A 20,421-nucleotide genomic window follows, 5' to 3' on the forward strand; every position below is an offset into this window, starting at 1 on the left:
AAAGGAAGCGAGCAGGCGAGAGACGAGAAAGAGAGAGAGAGAAGAGAGAGAAAGAAGAGAAGAGAAGAGAGAGAAGAAAGAGACGAGAGAAAGACAGAGAGAGAGAAGAGAGAGAGACGAGAAAGAGAGAGAGAGAGCAGAGAGAGAGAAAGAAAAGAGAGAGAGAAAAGAAGGAGAGAGAGAGAAAGACAGAGAGAGAGAGAAAGAGAGAGAGAGAGAAAGAGAGAGAGAGAGAGAAGAGAGAAAGAGAGAGAAGAGAACGAAGAGAAGAAAGAAAGAGAGAGAGAAAGAAGAGAGAAAGAAAGAGAGAGAGAAAGAATAAGAAAGAACCTGCAGTTACCGCCTTTGCTCGTTTGAATTCCTGTTTTGCTGGACATCGGAGTGCATCTGGGAAAATTAAGAAAACAGTGAAATTTACAACTAATCTTGGAGGAACTATTGGGCAAAGTTCACAGCACAGAATCAGATAAGTTAATTGTTGTCTTAAGTCTGTCCAAGAGAAAGGCTGCAGTTGTGAGTATAGTGGATTCCTTTCTTGATAATGTGTTTTTGGAGAGAAGTCCTCTTGATTAAATTTAAAATATAAGGCCATAGCTATTAATTTAACCTGGGGCAGTGTTTGTAGAGGAATAAGACGGTGTTTATCTTCTGGGTCTGTAGATTGTGAAGGAGCAAAAATAGCCTTTGCAGTGATATGTACTTCTTGTCAGATGTGGGAGTTTAAAGAGAGTTTAAGGGTTTACTGCTGATTATATCTGCCATAAATGCTGATGGATGCGAATCTTATCAGATCGAGCGGATCGGTTGGAGAGACAGGTAGAAGCGATGAGGAATTTGCAACAGCAGCAGTATGTGATGGATGGTAGTTATAGGAAGGGGGGGAAAAGTCTCAGATACAGTCACATAGATGGGTTAACTCCAGGAAGGGTGAGAGAGGTCGGCACCTAGGGCAGGAGTCTTTTGTGGATATACCCATTTCAAACAGGTATGCTGTTTTGGAAAATGTAGGGGGTGATGGATTCTCAGGGGAACGTAGCACGAACAGCACGAAGTTTCTGGTATTGAGACTGGCTCTAATGCAACGAAGGGTACATTGGCTTCCAAGAGATCAATTGTGTTAGGGGATTCTGTAGTCAGAGGTACAGACAGAAGTTTCCGTGGCCAGCAGAGAAAAAGCAAAATGGTGTGATGTTTCCCTGGTGCCAGGATCAAGGATGTCTCAAAGAGGGTGCAGAATGTTCTCACGGGGGAGAGGGGCCAGCAGGAGGTCATTGTCCACATTGGAACTAACGACATTGGATGGGAAAAGCTTGAGACTCTGAAGGGAGATTACAGAGAGTTAGGCAGAAATTTAAAAAGGAGGTCCTCAATAGTAGTAATATCTGGATTACTCTCAGTGCTACGAGCTAGTGAGGGCAGGAATAGGAGGATGGAGCAGATGAATGCATGGCTGAGGAGCTGGTGTATGGGAGAAGGATTGACATTTTGGATCATTAGAATCTCTTTTGGGGTAGAAGTGACCTGTACAAGAAGGACGGATTGCACCTAAATTGGAAGGGGACTAATATACTGGCAGGAAAATTTGGTAGAACTGCTTGGGAGGATTTAAACGCTCCTTCATCAGGTGATAGTGGAGGGCTCGATCGTAACAGAATTTATAGCAAAAATTCAACATATTGTCTAGCTATCACCATTGTTAATAGCTAACCAGAGAATGCAACTTATAAAAAAAGGTTTTGTGATTTACACATGAAAGAAGTGAAATTATCACTGTATTCTAACAGATGAAAGGCTTAACAGAATCAATTTTTCAATGTATAATTTCAGTTACATCACACTGCAAATTTTTGCTATAAATTCTGTGTTACAGTCGAGCCCTCCACTATCACCTGATGAAGGAGCGCGTCGCTCTGAAAGCTAGTGTGCTTTCAATTAAACCTGTTGGACTATAACCTGGTGTTGTGTGATTTTTAACTTTGTACACCCCAGTCCAACACCAGCATCTCCAAATCATGACACATATACACACGTTTGTGGGGTGAACTTGTACTTGCAGAATTACATTCTACTTTGCTCAAATTCTGTTAATCTCTGTTTTTTAGATTAGAATCAGTCTGACCATTGTGGCACAGACAACTTCACAGGGAGTTAACACCTTCAATATCTTATCTGGGCCAACATGACACCAATTGTTAATTGTTAAAGTACACTTTTTAAAAGGGTTTTGCAATTTACATATGAAACAACTGAAACCAACATGGTTATTCTAAAAGATGAGAGACTTAACAAACAATCTGGGTCTTCTTCAATATATAATTTCAGTTACACCACACAGTAAACTTTTGCTATAAATTCTGTGCCTTAGAATTATGTCCTCCACTATCACCTGATGAAGGAGCGGCGCTCAGAAAGCTAGTGTGCTTCCAATTAAACCTGTTGGACTATAACCTGATGTTGTGTGACTTTTAATTTTGTACACCCCAGTCCAACACCGGCATCTCCAAATCATTACAATTCTGCTTCTCATATATAACTCACATGCTAAGCCTCTTTGCTCAACAGCCTATATTGCCTCCCAGTCCCAGAATTCTTACCTGCAAAATTTTCAGCCTTTCATTTAAAATCCTTGGACATTTTCTCTCCTTATTCCTCTAACTTTCTTCAACCACAACTCAGATTTCTCTGCTCCTCAAAAATAGTATCTTGTCCATTTCCCACTTCATCGCATTTTTTTGCAGACATATCTTTAGCTACTAATGTTCTCAGGTCTAGAAATCCCTGTGATTCCTGCCTGTTCCTGAAGACTCTTCTCAAACTACCGCATTGATCTACCTTTTCGTCATTTGTTTGAATGGCTCCTTCTTTTGCTCATGTCAGTCTGTTTGCCCGATATTGATCATTTGAGGCACCTTGGGAGATTCTACTATGTTAAATTAATTGTACAAATGCAAGTTATTGTTGTTGCTGCAAGCACCCACTTGCTTTCAGCAGTCAAGAAGCAGCTAGCTGCTGAAAAGCATTAGACACCCACAGACACACTGTCATTTGAATTCTCTTTTCCTTTTATCTTCATGAGCACCCTCAAACTTGGAGGATGATAAACGCAACAGTAAACATCTCTCTGGAAGTTTTCTGAATTTTTAGCCTTTGCTAGAAATACTTGTTTATTTGTCCCATCTATTTGAATTTGACAGACAATTGCTTTATTAACGCACAATCATTCATCCAATCTCAGTTGGTCATTCATGAAATATAGGCCAGAAAATTAAATGTCAGGATTCAGGTGGATTGTCAAATTAGAACTGATTTACCCCTGCAAAGTAACATCAGCCCTGGAGTTTTACAGTATCAAAGTGGAAAGCTGTTCAGCCCATTGATCCTCTGCTAGTTTTGTCTCTCGTTAGTGGACCTCTCATACAGATTGTCTGGTCATTATCTGATCATTGCTTGTGGGATCTTGCTTGTGCAGAAATGTCTACATTACAAAACAGGAGTGTCTACATTACAAATCTTCAAAAGTAGTTGCTGATTGGATTTGTGATCTACGGAGGTAGTGAAAAGGTTTTATATAAACTAGAGTTCTTCCTTTCTTTCCCAGAACCTGCTGGCTGTTTTCTAAACATATTTGGTGTTTTTTTAAAATTTGCTTGAATGTACAGAATCATCCAAAGGCCAAAAAATCCAATTAGCGCTTGGAAGCTGTGACCAACTGTCACTGGCACCAGACGTGTGTGTTAATTGAGATGCTGACATTTGAAAAAAAATTGAAATTTAAAGCCTGTGTTTGCTTTCTTAACAGGAACCGAACTCTCATCAATTAAGGAAAAAGGTTAAGCGTAATTGAGAAAGCAATGTATTGAATGTTCACATCACTACTGTGATGGTCATTAAATTTTGGTTTGTAATTTAAATTGACAGTAGATAATTATGCAAATTATTATTTGACCAACACTGTGACTACATATAGCAAATATATTGTTGGATAATAATCTGACAGACATTTTAAAATTATTCTATAATCAGCCTCAAAGACAAGGTCAGTATTGTTAGCATCACTGGACTTGTGATGGCAGTGATTATTGCTCTTGTACTATAGGACTATGAGAGACTAGAATGAGAGGAAAGTTCACCTACTCTGGAATTCATTGCCACAGAATGCTGTGGAGGCCATGGAGTATATTTAAGAGAGAGATACACAGGTTCTTGCGTATCAAGGGGATCAAAAAGGTTATGGGGAGAAAGCAGGAGAATAAGGCTGAGAAACTTATCAGCCATGATTGAATGGTGGAGCAGACTCAATGGGCTGAATGGCCTAATTTCTGCTCCACTATCTTCATCCCACCTCATACACAGGAACCTCTCTAGCTATTTTCAACTTGTACTATAAAGACAAAGTCATGCAACTTTACTTCCGAGGAGACAAAACAGAACTCAGGACTGCATCAGGATCTCAAACGCACAACTGGGAGCAAAGAGTCACACATTAGGATTTTCAATAGGGCACCTTCTTAACTGGAATGGAGATAGGGTCCCTATTCAATTAAGATCAAGAATATGTTCTCAAAATCGAGTTTCAACCAATGGTCTTCTAGCCTGGAAAGTGCAGGAGTTGCAATAAGGGATAAAGGACAGGAGAAGTCTCCTTCACACCTTTTTAAAACATTTTATATTAAAAAAATATTTTAGGCTGGAAACCACTATTGGTCTGTACAGTGAACTTAGTAAAATTCTAAGACAGCCTAATCAGTTACCACTGTGAGCTGAGATGCAGTAAAGGAACCAGTAAATAAGCTAGTATTGCTAATTTTCAACTACACCTGCCTCTAATTCCAGCCTTAGTGGTGGCTAAAAATAAAGTCTTCTACTAAGTTGCGTTTGAGGGTGATGCTGATGCATTGTGGGTAGCAGGTTAAAAATACCATTTTTGATTATAGGAGTGTTGCAAGAATAAAAGAGAATCAGCTGAGAGCGAGACATAAAACACATGACTTTTTCCATAATTTCTTGCCAAATCTGCACAATGGAATCTGTGTGATATCAGACAAAAACAGATGGAAAATAATTGATGTGGTCTGGGCAAAGTAAGTAGTCAGAACCTCCTTCATAAGAATCATATTGGAGGATTGTGAAATGGTTAGAGCACAGAAGAAAAATCATTTAGCCCATTAAATCCATGCCAGCTCTCTCCAAGACCAATTTAACTAGTCCCAAATTCTTATAAGCTCGCAACTGTTTTCCCTTCAAGTACTTACCTACAGGGGTAAGGGTAGCTGAAGACAAAATTATCTAAAAATTAGTGACTCAAAAAAAAATTGAAGATGTTGTTTGACAAGGAATCATATAATTATAGCACTTACAAATGTGTCAATCCCTTTTCAAGTTAATGGCATTATCAGACTAAAAGTAGATAGAAATATTAGTTGTTTCTTTTGATTACTGCCAATAATGAGCAATCCTTTTCTATCAAATCAGAAATGTGATCTTAGCATTTCAGCATTCAATGCAGTTAGAAGTACATGCAAACTCAAGAACATAATTTTGCTGGATAATATATATGCAAGGCAAAGGACAATGGTAGTGCTTTGCACACTATATTCCGATGGGATCCCTTGCAAACTCACCACCACCTTCAAGTGCAATTAGGGATGGGCAGTTTTTTTTTAAAAATTCATTCATGCAATTTGGACATCTATTGCCCATTCCTCATTGCCACAGAGAAGGCAGTAGAGAGCTACTTTCTTGATCTGCTGCAGTCCATTTGCCGTAGGTAGACCCACAATGCTATTTGGAAGGGTATTTTGACAAGGCAACACTGAAAGAACAGCAATATATTATCAAGTCAGGTTAGTGAAAGGTTTGGAGGGGAACATGCAGGTGTATCCCATATATCTGCTGCCACTGTTTTTCCCAATAGTAGCGATCATGGATTTGGTAGGTATTGTCTAGGGGCTTTGGTGAATTCTTGTAGTGCATCTTGTAAATGGTACTGTTGTGAAGTTGGGTAAAGTATTTGTGGATTGGAAGGCAGGAAGTTAGAATTTGATGTTTGTAAAATGATAGGGAGAAAGTGTGTGTGGTCCCTTTAAAAGATGAAATGTCTTTTTTCCCCTCTATGTTTAGCAATTAGAAAATGATTATCTGTAGGCAGCAGCTTGCTAGTTGCAGGTGCTCAAATTGAAACAGCTGTACAAAAAAGCTGTACTGTCAGCAGACAAAGCAACATTTTTACCAAGACAACACATTTTTAAATTTGGCAAATTAATTTAAATCTGGCAGTTGGAGATTAAGGACCAATTAAAATTTAAATTTGATGGTTTTAACAACCGAGAACCAATCCAACTATAAAGAAGTTAATAGGTTATCAAGGATATAAAATAAGAGGGCATTTGAAAATTGGCAGAAAGCAAACTGCCCTCTGGAGAGATTAGATCTCTCAGCTCTCAGAGTAACCATCATCTGACCAAAAGGTACAGCGGAACTTTTATCTAATATTCCTGACACCAGAATTCAATGCAGAGAGGCATTCCTGATGCAAGAATTTGAAGGAGGAGGCATTCCTGAAAGACGACCAATGGAGAAGGCATGGAGCATTCCGGAAGACATATCCTGGCCATACTTTTGAGAGACTAAGTTTAATGTTTTTATAGTATTTATTGGAAGTATACCATTAGAATTTCCTTTTATTCAGAAATTGTTAGTTGTTAGAGGGGATTATACAGTTTGTTAGTGGTTCTGTTGATTCACTCACTGTTGGAGTTAGATAAATAAATTGTTACTTGTTGATTATAGACTAAAAGAAAGGATTATTTTCAGTTAACCACTCCGTTACAACAGATTGGGGTATGAGAGGTAGGTTAAACCACTTGTCACACGCCTTTAAATAAATCATGAAGCAAGGCAATCTTCTCTAGATGTTTTGGTTTTAGTTATCAGAGGAAGGTCGACCTCCACTTTATAACAGTACGTACTGCTTCTGCTGAATGTCAATTAATGGAGCCCAGACACCAGCAAAAAAAAAAGTAGCAATAAGGCTGCATAATAACATTTGGTGCATTAATACTAAAGTTTGCATCTCAAATCAACACATAATTATTAACAAATAAATCTGAAAAATCAATATACTTTGTAAAAATATTATTTTCTGTGCTCATGCATGTTTCAGCCAAATTCTACAGATTCCATGGTTAAAGTAGACTCAGCAAAACCCAATTCTACCCAGCCACCTGGTAATCAGCCCCTTCACCCCACCCATTCTTTTTCTCAAAACTGCCTCCCCTCCCATCCACATACTTATGCATACCTACCTCCCCATCCAACTCAGTATATAAACACTTATTCCTGTCCTTTCCCTCTCAGCATCTACTGACTCAGTCATGTCCTCCCATCTCCATCCACCCTAACTCAATCATCCCCTCTTCCACCCTACCCCCATCTGGATTTCTCCATCTTGTCCAGATGTTGAAAAGCTGGAATGCAAAGCAGTAGTTTTATGGCCCCGAATCCCAGTTCCACTCTCTCTGCAATCAGCTCTGCTCTGTCTTATTTCCCTACTCACTCAGCCCCAGTCTTGAAATTCACACCAAGCCCTTTTGACCCTGCTCTGAGCTCCCCACCATGACTACTCAAGTTCACCATTCTTGAACTTTTGTAAATCTTTTCTCTTTCTAAGGGTTTTACATCCTTCCCAACGGGCAGATCCCAGAGTTAAATATAATGTTTCAGCTATAGTCTAAATACTATTTTATACATGTTTTGTCAAAATTTTCTTTTCTTTGTACAGTATATTTTAATTTATAAAACTCAGGATACCAAATGGCTTATTAACGATTTTCTCAACTTGTCCTGCCTCTTCCAAAGATTTATACTAAAATATCTCCAGATCTCTATGTTCTTGCTCTCTTTGGAATTGTGTTCTTCAGTTAATATTGGTTTCCTGGTCTTCCGACCAAAATGTATGACATCACACTTTCAAACATTAAATTTCATCAGTCACTTGTCTACCCATTCCACCAGTCTACCCGTATTCTCTCAAAGTCTTTCATCATCCCTACAATTTCAATTTTAGTCTAATTCAAGTGTTTTTTTTTTAATTGTGCATGTACATCCAAGTCCAAACCATTAGAATACACTTCAAAAAACAGTGGTCCCAGTACCAACCCATAGAAACTGAAAGAACTTCACAAAGGCTGGTATCCTATCACCAAGTCACCCTTTACTTACACATAGAAAGTCTTTATGACACTGATCCAGCTCTCAGTGTGAGCAGAACCTCTGACACTCCTGTTGATTTCTTTTTCATTTTTTCTTCTCTTTTTACTGAGGATATTCTAAATCTCCTGGTTGGATTTTTTTTAAACATACGAACCAGCCAACATACGCACCAGCCAGCATAGAGTCAGTGCTCTAAACTGAGAAAGTCCTGTTTTTTTTAAAATTGCCGCACTTCCACCTAATGTATATTTTCCCCAACACCCATGTTGTGTGTGTGCAGGTGTGAGACACAGTGAATGAAACAGGTGGATAAATCTTTATTCAATTTCCACCACCAGGAAGAAAGGAAATAGATCTCAGTTCAAAGATCAAAGATCAATTTCTCTAATGTTTCTTCTCATCTTTACAAACATTTCCTGGTCGCAAAATGCTGGGTTATTGTAATTTTTGTCTACAATTTTCTCCAGATATTTCCTGCTCTTGGACCAAAAGACAAGGAAAAGAGGAGATGTATACTGTGATGAGAGAATCAGGAGGCTTATTTACTCAGTGTGAATCTGAGAATTGCTCATATAAGTAGTGGCACCGGCAACTAATTTTCTTACCACAGCAGAGATGAGGTGCTGCCTGCTTCAACTGTGGTGTATTGCTGGCAGAACAAGCAGAACCCGTAGGAGAAAACACATTAAATACATTTCAAATTGAGAAACAGTAGGAAGACGATAAAGCATTCCTGAGATGGTTCACATAGCAACAGGACACATTCTCTCTCCAGAAATTTCCCTAAATGCCAGAGAACTCATGACTCTTCTTCAAGTGATAGAATGTCAAAAATAGTTGGCATACAGTACCTGCCAGTCTGAGTCCATGGGAGGCAAGAACATGTCGCAAGTTTCCTGCAAAGAGAAAAAGGGAATGTCACATGGAGCAACAATGGAAGATCTTCATTAGCCATGCTACTATGTTTTAGATTTTAACAGTAAACAAGACAAAATTAGAGATGCAGTGTAACCACACAGTCAGGGTGGATTCAAGGCAAGTTTTATGCCTAGTTTCTCAACAACAGCACAGCAACCATCTTAAAAGAGAGAGGCAACCACTTATGCATTTTTAAAACAATACTGTTTTTGTATTGGTCCCATCTCAACATTTATTTTATTCTGCTTTCCTTTGTTAAAAGATTATCTCAAATCAAATTGCATCTTAATGTCTAGCTGAATTCATAAATGAAGCAAGTGATAATGTGTGATGATGCGCAGTGGATCACAGTTGTGGTAAGGCAGATAGCAAGTGGAGCATAGAAAATTCTTTTTGATTGGTTCAAATTATATTACTAATAATTAGAATAAATAGATAGTGCAACATTTCTTAACTGCTATCCAAATAGACTAGAGAAGATTAAAAAGGGAAAATTTAAGAGATTTTCAAATTTATAAAGGATTTTGAAAAAGTAAATAGGAAAAAACGTTTCTAGTGAATCATGGAATCCCTACAGTGCAGAAAGAAACCATTTGGCCTGTCAAGTCTGCACCGAGTCCCTCTCCAAACAGCATTCCATCCTGACCCCCACCCTACCGTACCTCCATGACCCACATTCACCATGGCTAATCCATCTAGCCTGCATATCTCTGAACACTATGGGGCAATGTAGCATGGCCAATTCGCCTAACCTGCACACCTTTGTATTGTGGGAGGAAACTACAGCACCCGGCAGAAACCTACACCGACCCAGAGAGAGGGAGAATGTATAAACTCCACACATACAGTCACTGGTGTAGGGCAGTAGTGTTAATCACTTAACTACTGTATTGACCAGTGGCAGGAGGTTTGGTCAAATATCTTAAATTCAAGATACTAGCAAAAGAAAAAAAATTGCTGAAATAAAGATAATTTAACTTTTCATAGAATACATTGCCATCTGGATTTACTGCCTGAAATTTTAATTGATTTTCAAATGGAAATGGGTATATACGTGTAAAGAAAAGAAAATGCTGAGCTATAAAGAAAGAGCAGGGGACTGGCACTAATTGGATACCTCTCTAAGAGCAAGCACAGGCACAAAAGGTCAAATGGATTTCTTTCTATGTGGTATGATTCTGTGCTTCTCATTAGAAAAGCATGACAAGTTTGTGTGTGTCATTGACACTTAAATTTTGATGCACATTTTACACCTCTGACACATATCTTTTAAGAATAGATTTGAACAATTCAAAAATATTCCACTGCAATTGAGCCAATAAATAAAACTTAAAAATTGTTTGTATTTTTATGTCAGCTTCCTTACACACCACAGTTTCTTGGATCTTCTGGCTGCTGATTTCTGACTTTACATTTGGCAAACCAGAATTATTCGTCTTGTGTGCTCAATAAATGGTTTGACAGTTTTGATTTTCTAACCTTGTCCCTTGTCACGTCAGAATATCACAAGCAGAGCAACTTTACATATCAAATTCTGTCTATGAATTCCCCGACCAAAATTGTGGACAATGTAATTGCAATGACCCATATCCTTCTGCAAAAAATCAAGGGTGACTTCTCTCACCGAAGGCCACACTGTTCAAATTATACATAAACAACAAAGAGAAAGATGTGCAAAGTAACCAGTAGCTGTTTCTTACACATCAATGAAACAAAGAACTAGAAGATAATTTAAACCCCAAACACGTGGTCTGGAGTAAAGCAAGGTGTAAAAAGTTTAAAAATGTCAAACCCAATCCAAAACCATCTCTTATTTGTCCACTTCCCAGTGTGATACAGGCAGTATCAGAAGTCAGGAGGAACAAGGGCACTTCTACCCACCCCATCAAATTACCTTCTTCCTTGCCATTAAAACCCCACCTGGAACCCTCTTGAATTCACTCTGTGCTTAGGAATAGTGAATTGGGCAGCAGATCCTAAAGGTTTCCCAGACTCCCACCAATATAGTAGCAGATTCTTAATTTGCTGTCCTACTGCTGATTCCATTAAAGTGCCTTCACTGTCATTCAGGTTGATTAAAGGCAGCATTGAAACTGCATCCCCTGATCTTTACATCCCATTGATTAATAATCATGGCCTTACAATCAACATCAAGTTGCCACGCACAGATTTTTGCCATGTTTACCAATTCCAAGTCAACTGCAATTCTAGATAATTTATTGTAAATACTGGGTAGAAATGATTGTGACAGAGAGATAATAAGCATCTTTCCACATTCTGCAACATTTTGTATAGAATCAAAATACTGCATAAGCTGGAGAAACAAAAGAAAAATAGCCATCAACTCAAAATGCTAAATTGGTTTCACTTCATGGATGCTGCCAGGCCTTCTGAGTATTTTCAGCATTTTCTACTATTAGTTTAGCACTTAGAACCATTGATTAGTAACATTAAAGTGTATTAGATTTTGTGCATCAATGAAGACCAAAAATTGTAATACAACAGTGCATTAAGTTCAAAAGTACAGCCAGAACAATAAGGAAGGTCATATAAAGTCACTACAGCACTGAAACAAACCCTTTGGTCCAACTCTTCCATGCCAACCAGGTTTCCCAAACTAAGTTAGTCCCATTTGCCTGCATTTGGCCCATATCCCTCCAAACCTTTCCAATTCACGTAACTGTCCAAATGTCTTTTAAATGTTCTAACTGTACCAGCATCTACCTACCACTTCCTCTGGCTGTTCATTCCACACTCGCACCAACCTTTGTGTGGAAAATGTTGATTTGCGGGTCTCTTTTAAATCTTTCTCCTCTTACCTTCAACCTATGCTTTCTAGTTTTGAACTCACCCATCCTAGGGAAAAGGCACCTGTCATTCACCTTATCTATGCCCCACATGATTTTATTAACCTCTGTAAGATCACAACCTCTTGTGCTCCAGGGAATCAAAGTGCCAGCCTGTCCAGCCTTTCCCTCTAATTTTCCAGAAAAGGAAACTTTAGAAAACACAGAAGTAACATTCACTGTTTTAGAAAAGTAGTAGTGAATTTTCTGTCAGAGTTTGGACAGAAGGACAGAAGTGAATGGAAGTAAAACAAGAGACTGAAGTCAGTCAATAGTAGTAATCCCCTTTCCTATTAAATTTGAGCTAATCAGAAAAAAACAGTAAATGTTTTAATCACATCACAAACATGTCAAGGGTTGAAAATTCTTCTTGAGCTGTGGTGTAAAACAAGCATTATGCATCCAAGGCAATACCAAACATTTTAAACCATCACTCAAGATGGATTTCTAGCCACTTTAATTGGGCATGTGCTCTACACAATTTGAAAGTAATTTTTATATATACAGAGTATCTCATCAGACCTTCCTAAAGTAATTGCATTCAAAAGCTTCACTAAAGGTGCTAAATACTACTTTGTGCATAGATCTCCCAAAATTGCAGAAAGGCAGATGATTAGTTATTCCGGTTTCAATGGTGTCAGCCAGTACAAATTGGTAAAACCTATTCTTTATATAAAATGACGTCTTTCACATCGCTCTGAACAGTAGGAAAATGTTTCAATTTCACATCTCATCCAAAAGAAGAACTGAATTAGCTTTAGCTTTATTGTCACATGCACTCAAATGAATACAATAAAAAGTTTATAAGCAGCCACGTGGAGCGCCATTTTAGGTACAAAGGTACAACATCTTCAGTTACAGATTATTTAAAGTATAACACTGTCACAACACACGGCACCAGCTTAGATACTGAGAATGACAATGGAACACTCCTTCACTATAGCACTAGAACATCAGCCTTAATGTTGAGCTTAAGCTTTGAAAGATGCCTCAACCTGTAACTACATGATTCATAGGCTGTATGTAACTGAGCTACGCTGATAGCAAGTCTGTCGACATGATTTTATCTTAACATTTACAAAAAACAAGTTCGGAAATATAAAGCTTAAACTGACATATTTTGAATCTATCAAAGAACAAAACACACTGAGTGACTCAAGAGCCAAGGATAAATTCAGAGATGGAAATCCTGACAGTAATTGAAAGCAGACAAGAAAACATTCAAATAGTCTTTGGGAATATCTTGGTATTGTGGCAATAGATTGAGCTCTGTGGCCCGGTTAATCTTTTAAGGGATCTGTTGAACAGATAGACAGAGGATCAGTTTAGATAATTGTCCAGTGAATGGAGTCTCCATATCAATCATCACAAGTAGTCATTGAGTGATCCCCACATCCTGTAATTTTTTTAAAACATGAACCCATAGTATAAATACTAGAACCATATGTCACAAAAAAAATGTGAAAAAAAAAACACAATTACACCAGCTGGGTCAGATATCAAAAACTAGAGGGAAAACCTCAGGGCAAAATTTCTACAAGCAACATTAACATATGAGCTGAGACTAGTGGGCAAGAAAGAGGAAAGAGGAATAGGTTAACATGCCAACTCTTTCTGATTTGGTATCAAACTTTATATTGCAATTCTCTTACATCCTTCTAACTGATTTTTTTGAGCATTCTTATTACTGTTCAGATAAACAAAAAACAAATTCAAATCAAAAGTGAGTTTGTTAGTACTTCCTCAGTCTTTTATTACCTATACTTGCCGTCTACTTGCTTCATTATGTTCCCTACTTTTATACTCCTTGTTGTGGTTCTGCTTGCCGAGCTGGGAATTTGTGTTGCAAACGTTTCGTCCACTGTCTAGGTGACATCCTCAGTGCTTGGGAGCCTCCTGTGAAGCGCTTCTGTGCTGTTTCCTCCGGCATTTATAGTGGCCTGTCTCTGCCGCTTCCGGTTGTCAGTTCGAGCTGTCTATTGTAGTGGCCGATATATTGGGTCCAAGTCGATGTGTTTGTTGATAGAGTCTGTGGATGAGTGCCATGCCTCTAGGAATTCCCTGGCTGTTCTCTGTTTGGCTTGCCCTATAATGGTAGTGTTGTCCCAGTTGAATTATAGGGCAAACCAAACAGAGAACAGCCAGGGAATTCCTAGAGGCATGGCACTCATCCACAGACTCTATCAACAAACACATCGACCTGGACCCAATATACCGGCCACTACAACGGACAGCTCGAACTGACAACCGGAAGCGGCAGAGACAGGCCACTATAAATGCCGGAGGAAACAGCACAGAAGCGCTTTACAGGAGGCTCCCAAGCACGGAGGATGTCACCTAGACAAGGGACGAAACGTTTGCAAGACAAATTCCCAGCTCGGCGAACAGAACCACAACAACGAGCACCCAAGCTACAAATCTTCTCCCAAACTTTCAACTTTTATCCTCCACATGGATAATACACTTTGCATTTTAAAATTTGCCCTCAAGTTGTCAGAACGATTCATCATATACTTTCATCATTGTTTTTAACAAGAAAATGTAGATCACTTCCAAAACCCTTTGGTCTTTTTGCAGCAAGGACATACACAGCATTTTTGCTTCAATTGCTATCCCAAGGAACCTGATTTTGGCAGCTCTAAACTACATACTTTCCAGAACAATATCCTCCATTTGACATATTCCTGACCGAAATAACACCCTGATTTGTATCTTCTCCACCTATTAATAAAACCCAAGGGGCTGTCTCTTTCATGGTTGCTATGAGTCATGCAATTTCAATGTTTCAGCACAATAACCTTTTAATTTCTTTCATCACACTGGGTCAGTGATACTATTAACACATTACTTCAAAACATTATTCCCATCATAATTACTTACATTTAAGTCCGCATTTTTGGCAGAATTCTCATTAGGAAGATTGGAATCATGAGCCAGAATTTGCCTGGCCTCACAAATCCATCTCTGTCCTGGAAGAGCCTGCCTGGCCTATTTTCATCAGGGAGACAGGCAAGGAATGGAGACAGTCCCAAGGTGGCAACAGAAGCAAGCAGCTAGCAAGGTCAGCAGATAGAGAGACAACCCCATGCATTGGGACTATAGGCCAGTTGAATTTTCGGCTGTTAGGACCTATAGCCCTCACCCTTCATATCCCATCCATTCTGCCTCATAGCTTCCATTCCCTTATCCATGGAATGTATACTCTTCCAGTATTCACTATATTCAGAACAAATTGATAAATATAACAAAAGTATTCGAAGTGCTTTTGAAACTGACACAATAAGCAGAGTCTTTGAAAATTTCCTTTGACAACTTAAGAATGGTGATACGAAGTTTATTTCAATCACACACAGCCATTCGTAGTGTCAAAGACAAAAAAATAACTTTAATGCACTTCACATCTCTTAACCTTGTGTAAATGGACATACTGCCTTTGAAAAAGTTTTAAATCAAGTTACCACAAGGTAATAAAGATGCCAATCAACACAGAAAGCCACTGCAAGCTTTGTCAATGTTGTCTGCTGGCTAAACAGCAGCAGTGTCAGTGCCCGGAAAGGGCACACTGCATATTTGGGACGCCAGCCAATGAGGATGAACTCTATTTAGGTAGTTCCTTTTCATTCTTCTGTACCTGAAAATGGCACTGCATTGTGACAAAATAGAACACTTTCCACTGCATCTCCCGAGATATATGTGACAATCAATCATTCATTCGAGCACAGTAGCTTTTTTTGGTGTTCAGCCAAGAATTCATAATGACAACATTTGCCAAATGTATCAACAGAAGCAGTTTAGACTGATGACTGGACTTTTTTTTTAAATAAAGGGGTGGCAATGGCTTAGCGATATCGACGCTAGACTATCAATCCAAAGTGGAGAAAGTCAGGACTGCAGCAGAGTTGAAGAGTGTGGTGCTGAAGAAGCACAGTCGGTCAAGCAGCATCCGAGGAGCAGGAGAATTGATGTTGAGCATGCATTCTTCATCAGGAATGAGGGGTTGGCCCAAGGGGGCTGAGAGATAACTGGAAGTGGTGGTGGTGGTGGTGGTGGGAAAGGTAGCTGGGAAAATGATAGATGGGAGAGGAGGGTAGAGCGGATAAATGGAAAGGAAGATGGACAGGTAGGACAGTTTACTTTATCTCAGATCCAACCCTCCAACCTTTTGAACTGCCCAACCTGTCCATCTTCCTTCCAACCTATCGGCTCCAGCCTCTTCTCTGACCTATCAATCATCATCACCCCCACCTTCATCTACCTATTGAAGTCCCAGCCATCTTCCCCAAAGCCCCAGCCCTCCCTTTTATCTCTCAGCTCCCTTGGGCCACCCCCTCATTCTTGATTAAGATTTTATGCTTGAAATGTTGACTCTCCTGTTCCTCAGATGCTGCCTGACCAGCTGTGCTTTTCCAGCACCATAGCCTTCGACTATTAATCCAAAGACCCAGGTAATGTTCTGGGGACCCTGATTTGAACTGCACCATGGCAGATGATGAAATTTGAATTCAATAAAAAGGTGCAATTCAGAATCTAATGACCAACAGAGGATCACAAAGCCATTGGCTTTTTCTCACACTCAACCGTCTGATACTAATGAATCCTTTCGGGAAGTAAGCTGCTGGCCCAAAAGACTCCAGATCTACAGCAATATGGTTGACTCTCAACTGCCCAACAGGCAATAAATGCAGGCTGAGCCAGCAACGCACACATTCTGTGAATGAACTTTAAAAAACCCGACTCCATGGAAAGATGGGCATTGGTGGCATTGTTGCTCTACCTTCACTTTTAGAATTAACTTGAAGATTTTGCTTTCAATGCTGTCATCCAGCTCATTTTAGATTAGTGTTAGTAAAAGCAAAATACCTCAGATGCAGGAGGTCTGAAATAAAAACAGATGTGCCAGAAATGCTTTTCACAATCCAAGGAGTGAGAAACTGACTAAAACTTTGCAAGTTCAGTGTGGGTCTACTTTAGAATTCACACACAATTTTAAAATTAGCTTTAGCTATTTTGCTACCCATTTCTAAAACTAAATTTGTATTAGTATTATATTACACTCTTTATTGTAGTCATTATTTCTAAGGGGAAACGTTGTCAAATGATTATGAAAAGTCTGTATACTCCTTCATTGTTTTTGGGCCTATTTGTTGGCAGGGACTTTGCCCTCCCAAGTTCTAAGTTGGACAACTGGAGACAGTGAAGCCTTAGTTTGACTGTTATGCATTTGATGAATCATAATGATATATTTGATGCCTCTATATTGTAAGTTATGGAGGGAGAATAGTGGACAACTATTATGTTAAAAAGATTCAGTAGGGTGGATAGAAGGATACTAGTTGAAAACTCTAGGGAAAATCAGGAACAAGATATCATAATATTAAAAATTAAACTAGGTCATTTTGGAGCAAAGTAAAGAAACTCTTTTTATTCGAGTGTTACAGTCTTGGTAGGGAGCTACTCAGTGTCATTTACTTGGAAATTACAAAACCGAGGTATTTACCATAAGAGAATGGAGTTACAGAAAAAAAAATCATGGCTTAATCAAAGAATGTCATTGCATTGAATATGATTAAATTTAATTCTGTCATGAATATCAACAACTACTTTATTAAATAGACAGTTATGTTAAAGAAATGAAAAGTACAATGAACTACATAGATACTTAGGGTTAGAATTTTCCCCTCCCTGGTGTGACAAGTGCAATGCTGAGTAAAGTGTCAAAGTAGAGCAAGAATACCAAAAAAATCAGATTCTCAGTGTCAGGAAAAACTTGCATGATTTTTCCCCTCAAACAATTAAAAGTTAATTTTAAAATCATGCAACTGCAAGCCCCATGGTTACCTTCCTCAAAACTTCATCCACACAATTCAGCATCAGAAAACTATTATAAAAAATATTAGAAAACTATTATCAAAAATTCAATTTGCAGAATTTGCATTCTATTTTGTTCAGAAAGCACACAGTCAATCCATGTGAAATTTTATACATCGCTACTTTGGAAGTAGAACCAGTCTGACTTAAGATTGGAATAAAGACAAGCTCTAACATGCATCTTAAATGCATGGTCTGAGCTGAGGTGTCACTTTTTAAAAATAAAACCTTAAGTTAACTTGGGAATGTGACTTGAAAGAAGTTCTAGGATTTACACATTAAATGAATCAATACCTGCAACCCATTCTAAAAGATGAAAGACTAGTTGTGGTCAATATATTGTATCAGTTGCAAGACACAATGCTATAAATTCTACATCTTATGATCCTGCCCCACTACATATCTGATGAAGGAGCAGTGCTCTGAAAGCTAATACTCCCAAATAAATCGGTTGGACTATAACCTGGTATTGTGTGATCTTTAAACTTTGTCCACCCCAGTCCAACACCAGCATCTCCACATCATAGGTATATACAAGCAGTTTATTGTTCATGCTGTGCAGTAAAGGAGACCATTGTGATAGTATTACACAATCCAATTCTTTAATGTGTCAAGCAAAGTGGGTTAAACTATTGCCCTAACTACTTTCAGGTTAGCAGACAGACTTACTCTTTGTTGTTCCTGAACTTCTATAGTGCTATATTTATACAGCATAGAAACAGATGCTTCAATCCAACTGGTCCATGCAGATCATGTTCCCAAACTAAAATAGTCCATTCTGCCTGCATTTGGCCCATACCCCTCCAAACCTTTCCTATTCATGTACTTATCCCAAGGTCTTTTAAACGTTGTAACTGTACCTGCATCCTCTGGCAGCTCATTCCATACAGTACCTACATACCTGTGTAAAAAAGCTGCTCCTTATCCTCTTTAAACCTTTCTCCTTAAAAATGTGACCCCTAGTTTTGGACTCCTGCCAACCTCAGGAAAAGGCCTTTGCTATTCACCTTATCTCACCCCCCCATGATTTTATAAATCCCGTAATGTCAGCCCTCAACCTCCTACGCTCCAGTGAAAACAGTTCCAGCCTATTTTTATACATAAAATCTCCATTCTTAATAATATTCTGATAAGTCTTTTCTGAACCTTCTCCGTTTAATAATATCCTTCCTATAACAGGGGACCATAACTGCACACAGTACCACAGAAGACACCTCATCAATGTCTGATACAACCACAACACGACATCCCACTCCTCTACTCAAAAAGTTCTCAGCAATGAAGGCAGGGATACCTGATACCACCTTAACCATCCTGTCTACCTGTGACGCAGATTTCAAAGAAGTATATACCTGAATACTTCTATTCTACAACACTATCCAGGGTTCTACCATGAATTGTGTAAGTCCTGAACAAAAATAGAAATTGCTGGAAAAGCTCTGCAGGTCTGGCAGCATCGGTAGAGAGAAATCAGAGTTAATGTTTCAAGTCGAGTGACCCTTCCTCAGATCTGATGGTAGCTAGGAAAATGTCTGTTTACATGCAGAAGATTGTGTTGGGGGAGGGGTAAGGATGAAACAATATGTGGGGATAGAGCCCAAAGAGAGAAAACAGCAGTTAAGTAGACAAAGGGGTGGACTACAATCTGGCTAGGAGGGTTAATAGCTGTTAATGGGGACAGCCGGCAGCTAACAATGGGTGCTGTAACAGCAGGCTATGTGATAACAAGGCCTGGTTCTGGGGATTGGGGTAAAGACAAGGGAGAGCTCAAGCCCTAAAGTTATTGAATCCGATATTGAGTCCGGAAGGCTGCAGGGTCCCCAGATGGAAAATGGGATGCTGTTCTTCCAGCTTGCGTTGAGCTTCACTAGAGCACTGCAGCAAACCCGAGACAGAGATGTTGGTCAGGGAACAGGGTGTTTTGAAGTGGCAGGCAAGTGGAAGTTCAGGGTCTTTTATGCAAACAAACTCAATTAAGTTTGCGAGATGATTTCCCTCACACAAGACCATGCTAACTATCCCTAATCATTCCTTGCCTCTCCAAATGTATTTAAATCCAATCTTTCAGAACTACCTCCAGCAACTTACCCACCGCTAAGTTGACTCACAGGTCTGTAGTTTCCAGGCTTCTCTTTACAGCTTTTCTTAAATAAAGGCACAATATTAGCCACCCTTAGCACCTCATTCATGGTTATAGACGATACAAATATTTGAGCTGGGAACCTGTCATTTCCTTCCTAACTTCCTACAATGCCCTGGGATACACTTGATCAGGTGGAGATTTATCCACCTTTGTGTTTTCTAAGACCTCCAGCACTTCTGCTTCTGTAATATGAACAGTTTTCAAAACATCAATATTTATTTCCTAGAGCTGTTTAGCCTCCATTTCTTTCTCAACAGTAAAAACTGATGCAAAATATTCATTTCATATCCCTCCCATCTTCCAAATCTCAACACAAAGATGACCTGGTTGATCTTTAAAGGGCCCTACTCTCTCTGCAGTTGTTCTTAATGTACTTGTAGAATCTCTTTGGATTATCCTTAACCCTATCTGCCAAGGTCTGTTTGCCTTCCTGAT

General features: G+C 39.0%; 1 protein-coding gene across 6 annotated transcripts in view; it reads right to left on the reverse strand.

The window, feature by feature from the left end:
• The window catches only part of LOC140453192 (protein NDRG4), a 231,680-nt gene that overhangs the window by 95,919 nt on the left and 115,340 nt on the right, over positions 1–20,421 (reverse strand). For all 6 annotated transcript variants that reach the window (XM_072547693.1, XM_072547696.1, XM_072547697.1 and 3 more), the window contains one exon: positions 9,063–9,107. In XM_072547693.1, the coding sequence (XP_072403794.1) occupies positions 9,063–9,107 (45 nt within the window). The remainder of the gene's footprint in view (positions 1–9,062; positions 9,108–20,421) is intronic.

This window comes from Chiloscyllium punctatum, chromosome 26, assembly GCF_047496795.1.
Source record: "Chiloscyllium punctatum isolate Juve2018m chromosome 26, sChiPun1.3, whole genome shotgun sequence".
Lineage (NCBI taxonomy): Eukaryota > Metazoa > Chordata > Chondrichthyes > Orectolobiformes > Hemiscylliidae > Chiloscyllium > Chiloscyllium punctatum.